The sequence below is a fragment of the Lupinus angustifolius genome, chromosome LG01, assembly GCF_001865875.1.
Source record: "Lupinus angustifolius cultivar Tanjil chromosome LG01, LupAngTanjil_v1.0, whole genome shotgun sequence".
Classification (NCBI taxonomy): Eukaryota; Viridiplantae; Streptophyta; class Magnoliopsida; order Fabales; family Fabaceae; genus Lupinus; species Lupinus angustifolius.
Window position 1 is genome coordinate 23,228,979 of NC_032009.1, and position 6,407 is coordinate 23,235,385.

General features: G+C 36.3%; 1 protein-coding gene across 1 annotated transcript; it reads left to right on the top strand.

Moving 5' to 3' along the window:
• On the top strand, window positions 636-6,058 carry LOC109356808 (dihydrolipoyl dehydrogenase 1, chloroplastic-like). Its single transcript, XM_019600356.1, has 15 exons — window positions 636-959; window positions 1,770-1,916; window positions 2,045-2,179; window positions 2,320-2,428; window positions 3,087-3,211; window positions 3,391-3,516; window positions 3,600-3,680; window positions 4,251-4,313; window positions 4,396-4,470; window positions 4,551-4,629; window positions 4,711-4,811; window positions 5,025-5,138; window positions 5,320-5,433; window positions 5,582-5,653; window positions 5,960-6,058. The coding sequence occupies exons 1-15, from the start codon at window positions 651-653 to the stop codon at window positions 6,005-6,007; spliced, it is 1,698 nt and encodes a 565-aa protein (XP_019455901.1). The 5' UTR covers window positions 636-650; the 3' UTR covers window positions 6,008-6,058.

Consider the following 6,407-nt stretch of genomic DNA (forward strand, 5'->3'; position numbering starts at 1 on the left):
TATATATTATATAACATAACAAATAAACAAATGTGCAATTTGTTTAGACTTAAGATTAAGTTTGGAAAACACTTAAAAGTATTATACACTTAAACTTTACGTACTAATTTGGCCCGGTCTGGATCCAAGAGGTGAAACCAAAATCCGGACCCGACCAATCGGTCTTTAAAAAATAAGTCCAACACGATCCAAGCACGTTCAGTTTTTGTGATTTCGATATATTTTGGATCGATTTTTGATTTTGTTTTTGAACTGGTCTGAATTTAAACACGAGACCAACCATATTCATTCGTGATAGTGCTCACCCCTGTTAATAGTGGATAGATCTTTCACTCTTAATCTAAATGCGACATTAGTCTACTAGATAAAGATCTAAAGATAATATCAAGGTGTACATGGTGCAGAGGAAAAATATAGACAAGACAAAGTAAGTAATAATGATGACATAAAGGAGAGAGTTGAGGTAAGCAAACAAAAGTGGTTTATTATAATCTCTACCTCTTTGATTTCTCCGCCATTTTCCCTCCTAACTTTCAACGGATTCCTCTCTTATAATCTCCTCTCTCTCCCTCTCTCTCTCTTCAGATCAAATCTCTTCTCTCTCCCTCTCTCTCTTCATTTCACCATTTCCCTCACTCCCTTCAACAACAATGCACTCCACTCTCTCACTCTCTTCTCCGATCACCTCCTCCGCTGCCACCACTTCCAGATCTCACTCTCTCCCTTTCACCACCGCTAAACCTATTCATCTCCGTTTCTGCGGCTTGAGGCCTGAGGCATTAGTTTCCACTACTTATTCCCTTAACCGCCGTCATGGTTACCTTCCTTGCCGATCACATTCCAGCATTTCGGCTGCGCTGTCCAGCAATGACGCACCTCCGAAATCATTCGATTATGATTTGTTGATTATTGGAGCTGGTGTTGGCGGACATGGTGCTGCGCTTCATGCTGTTGAGAAGATTCGATCTCTATGAATCTGATGTATATTCAATTGTTCTCACGAGATTCATGTTTTCATATTCAAATTTGTAATTAACGGATAGTTCCGTTTGTATATGGCACTTAGAACTATTGGGGTGTGTTCGATTATGACTATTGTTTGGAGGGGAATGATCAGAAATGAGGGGCTTAATAGACATTACACATGTGTATTTCATGGCTTTATAACTCCAAAATCCGACTCACCCTAATAAGTGTTGGGTTTTGGAGGTTAAGGAAAGGCTTCACAGTACCCTGCCCTCAAGTCTTTTATTTTCGTTCATTCTCCTCCAAAATCCAACTCGCAACCACATCCTTATGGTCTATCTTTGTGCTTTAGAGCACATGAGAGATTAGGATCACGGTTTAGTTAAGAGATGGTGATATAAGCGTAGCTTATTACATAATCTTATTGAATTAAGTTCTCATTAGTCACGAGAGTTTGTTTGTAAACAGCTTGGTTAAGTGCTTATTTTTTTATATAAAAATAAGCCTAAAATACAGCTTTTTTTCTCAATATTTCCTAAAAAGCTTATGAAATAAGCTAAAAGGAGCTCATAGGGAGCTCGTAAGCTATTTTTGTAAGCTATTCTGAACATGTATGTGTTAAGAGAAGCTAATGTAAGCTCCTTCAAAACTGTTGAAAAATAAACATTTTGGTTCCACCACAAGGGGTGAAACCAAAAACTACCTTAATATTTAAAATATTATGCATATAATAAATAAAGAATTTGTGTTATTGCTGATTATGGGACAAGAGAGAAGTTCCAATAACAGTGAAGTGACTGCAGGGTTTGAAAACAGCTATTGTGGAGGGAGATGTGGTGGGAGGGACATGTGTAAACAGAGGCTGTGTTCCTTCTAAAGCTCTTTTGGCAGCTAGTGGTCGTATGCGGGAACTAAAGAGTGATCATCATTTGAAGTCCTTAGGATTACAAGTAAGAATATTGTGTATCAGGATTCGTTTAGTTTTGTGAACCTATTACAGTTGCTGTAATGAAATTATAATATTAGTACATGGAAGAGCAATTGGTGATTACATGATTAATTGCCTTTTTTATTTTAGGTTTCTGCTGCTGGCTATGACAGACAAGGAGTGGCTGACCATGCTAATAATCTTGCTACGAAAATCCGTAGCAACTTAACCAACTCGATGAAAGCACTTGGAGTAGAGATACTTACCGGTTTTGGAAGTATTGTGGTTTGTGGCATATTAATACTTTGCTCTGTGGATTATATTGCATCTTAAGTGAATATTAACGTGATCATTTAAGCCAAGGCTATAGCATGATAAAATAATTTTTTGACATTTTAAATTTCTGCCTTATTTATGATGTGCAGGGTCCTCAAAAGGTGAAAATCGGATCTTCAGACAAAATAGTAACTGCAAAAGACATCATCATTGCCACTGGTTCTATTCCTTTTGTTCCTAAGGGCATTGAAGTGGATGGTACATATAAATGCTTTTCCCTTAATGACATAAATGTTTGATGTTCCTTATTATAGTTTTAGTTGATTAACCAGACTTAGGCTTGTCTTAAACTGTCTAAAAAAGTAGATTGTTATCAGTTTCAAGAGTTGTAAGCATGCAGTGGAAAAAAGAAGTAATCGTTTTAGTTTTGGAGATATTGGGCTCCACTTAAATGTGCATAAGGGACAGGATCATTGTTCAGTAACTTCTGATTTACTGTTTGAATGCCTATTCATCATGCAATATTCATATAGTCCTACTATATCTACTCAGCTTTAGAGGAAAGGCATAGGGTCGTCTTCAATTATGGAGTTCATGCACTTAAGGGCATCAAGTGGACCAAAACAGTCATTATCACTTCAGTCCCCATCCCCAATATCCTATTTTGTTCTGTTTTATGAAGCTTATAAATGAATACATGAATGTAGCATATAATTTATCTTCCATCCAATTCAAAAATTTAAAAATTCTATCTTGTTCAATATGTCCGTCTCTTTAGTTTATGATAGTCTCGTAGACTCAAGTTTTGTGCATAAATCAAACATTGTATTCTTTGTTTGCCAGCTCATGATTTCTTCAAATATTTGTTCGATATGATTACCTTTTTAATGAAAATTGACCAACTAATCACCTTCAGGGAAGACCGTGATTACCAGTGATCATGCACTTAAACTAGAGTCTGTTCCTGATTGGATAGCAATTGTTGGAAGTGGTTATATTGGTCTTGAATTCAGTGATGTATATACTGCGCTTGGAAGTGAGGTAGCACATCTTTGTGATATTGTTTTTTGTCCATTACCTTCTGTTCCTGTGAAATATTTACAAATAATTGGCTGTTATATTGTGGCATAAAAAATATATGTCTGCTGTAAAATCATATATTTCTTTTTATAATTTATATTAGTACAAGAAGTTAGCTGCTATATTTTGGTATTCTGCAGGTTACTTTTGTCGAAGGTTTAGATCAGCTTATGCCTGGATTTGATCCTGAAATTAGCAAATTGGCTCAAAGAGTTCTTATAAATTCCAGGAATATTGACTATCACACTGGAGTTGTTGCAACTAAGGTAATTACATCTTCTAATTTCTTGATTTAAATTGTGTTTGTTGTCTACTTTGACAAGCCACAGTCATCATGTTTTCCATACAGATCACGCCTGCAAGAGATGGAAAACCTGTCTTGATTGAGCTCATTGATGCAAAGACAAAGGAACCGAAGGACACTTTGGAGGTGATATATCTTTTCCTTCAAGCTTTTAAGGTTATCTGTTTGTTTAAAACTGTTAATATTTTTTTCTCCCACGTGAAAGGGGGATAAAGTTATTAATTGTCATAATTAGAATGGTGAATACATAAGCAGGGAACATGCTCATATAGAACTATTTAGTTTCACTGTTTGTGATTACCTCTGGTCACATGCTTTGTATTAACCCATGCTCTCATGGTAGGCGAGCTTGTCAGTCATCTCGGACCACATTTTCGAAAGTCACAAGTGGTTGTAGTACTAGCCACTTATTTAGCATAGAAAGAACTATTTATAATAGATTATGCTTCATTCTGTTTTTCCCTTCCTTTTCCTATGTTGCCAATCCATACTCAGCTTTAGAGATAGAGGCTTGTTTATTCTTATTGAACATGGTACGATGGTTTAAATGCTTTATTGTTCAGTGTTAGGCTTTTTGGAATTGTTATCTCGGAAAATCTCAATGTTAGATCACTTTTTTATTTGTTTACTACGTGCATATAAGCATATTTGACCATTTTGGCTTTGTTACAAGCTGTTGTCTTTGCTTTGCCACAGGTGGATGCTGCACTAATAGCAACTGGAAGAGCACCTTTCACACAGGGTCTTGGATTGGAGAACGTATGTGTTTTGTAACAGAAATGTGCTTATGATTAGAATTTTTTTTCCAGAAGTAAATGATTTTATATTTTTGTTCCTGCAGATTGATGTGGCAACACAACGTGGCTTTATTCCTGTGGATGAGCGCATGCGAGTGATTGATGCAAATGGCAAGCTGGTGTGTCTCAATTCTCTTGCTTGCTCAAGCTGGTTTATCTTTCTGACTTATTGTTATTAACATAGCATGTTAAATGACAGGTACCTAATTTGTATTGTATTGGCGATGCTAATGGCAAGATGATGCTTGCTCATGCTGCCAGTGCACAAGGAATTTCCGGTGAGTCACAACTAATGTAATTGTTCAACTAAATTTTAGTTTATTTACATCCATTTCACTTGACAAAAAACTTGTTGATAGTGGTTGAACAAGTCACTGGAAGAGATTATGTGCTCAATCATTTAAGTATCCCAGCTGCTTGTTTCACTCATCCTGAAATCAGCAGGGTTGGATTGACAGAGGTATAACCAACCGAACTTTTTTTAGGTGTCATTATATGCAATATATATTATAATGAATGAGTTATCTTTAAAATAAGTGGTTAGCTTTTATCTCTGTTTCCAACTTGGTCACCCACTCACCCCTTTCCCCTATATTATTTATACAAATAAACATTGATCAATGTCCTTCAGTTAGAAGTTCTTATGTATTACGACCAAACATTAAATTTGCAGCCTCAAGCAAGGGAGAAAGGTGAAAGGGAGGGTTTTGAAGTAAGTGTTGCCAAAACAAGTTTTAAAGCTAACACTAAGGCCCTAGCAGAAAATGAAGGGGAGGGCATTGCCAAGGTTATATTTCTGTATTCTTTCCTTAAATGCTATTCCTGTACAGAAGCTTATCATAATGTTAGATGCCAAGGTTATGAGGATTATTCTTCTACACTCTTATCCTTTTTTCTTTTGGATGCATTATTTCTCTATTCTCGCTGGCTTCACATTGCTAACAACTGTCATTTATCTTTTAATACAGTTGATATACAGACCTGACAATGGAGAGATACTAGGAGTTCATATTTTTGGTTTGCATGCAGCAGATCTCATCCATGAAGCATCCAACGCAATAGCATTAGGGACACGTATTCAGGTAAATTTTCCTTCACAATTACTTATTATTGGTCGCATTTTATACATTGAGAAAGAGGTTCTCCGTTCATTAATTTACTTGTTAATAGCCGCAACCCACAAGAGTCTTCAGTCTTTCTTATACTGCCTATTTTCGTGTCACAATGCAGGACATTAAACTTGCAGTTCACGCACATCCAACTCTGTCTGAGGTTCTCGATGAGCTATTTAAATCTGCAAAGGTGAGCCGTCCTTAAGTTACTTCAACATCTAAATGTTCCTTTCTTGTATTAGGTTAGCACCCCTTGTGCTGCTTTTAATACAATTTGCTTATGAAAATACATCGTATTGTGCATAACTCTCCTAACATTCCCCTTTCTTTATATATGTGAATGATAAGACAATGACAACATAAGCATTGGCTTATTCATGGTTTCAATTTTTCTTTTGATTTGGATTAAAATTCTAAAAGAGTTGAAACACAACGTACATATCATGTTTACCATACCCAGTGCATTGATACATGTCCTCTCCAATTACGGATGCAGGTTAAAGAACAAGCTTCTAGCCCAGTAAGTGAACCAGTCGCTGTCTAATCTTCCTCGAGTAAAAAATTTTGAAGAAATTTCCTTTTATTAGGGACTTCCAAAAAATTACACATCTTCAGCAGGAGCACATGGACACATTCAGAATCCTGTTAAAGAGCAACCTTTGAGTGAGACCAGTAATGGTCTGATAATAGATGGCCTCCGAATGTTACGTGAATTGATGTTTTTTTGTCGTTGGTGGAGTTAGTGTCTGCCAAAGATACTAATTATCATTATTCTTGCTTGTTTTAGAGAATAGCTTATTTTGAAAGTGATTCAGTTTTGAACCCAATACATGTACTCCTTAGCATCGATGACATACACATCAACCACCTAAGCTCTGAAGCTTAGAATTGGTTTATGGTGAGCTTTCATGTTCTCGTGGCGGCGAATGCATTAACATCAGTTT

Coding starts and splice junctions, on each gene's coding strand:
- LOC109356808 (XM_019600356.1), top strand. CDS start 651: ATGCACTCCACTCTCTCACTCTCTTCTCCGATCACCTCCTCCGCTGCC. Junction 3,681..4,250: donor AACCGAAGGACACTTTGGAG/GTGATATATCTT, acceptor GCTTTGCCACAG/GTGGATGCTGCACTAATAGC. Junction 4,812..5,024: donor GCAGGGTTGGATTGACAGAG/GTATAACCAACC, acceptor TTAAATTTGCAG/CCTCAAGCAAGGGAGAAAGG.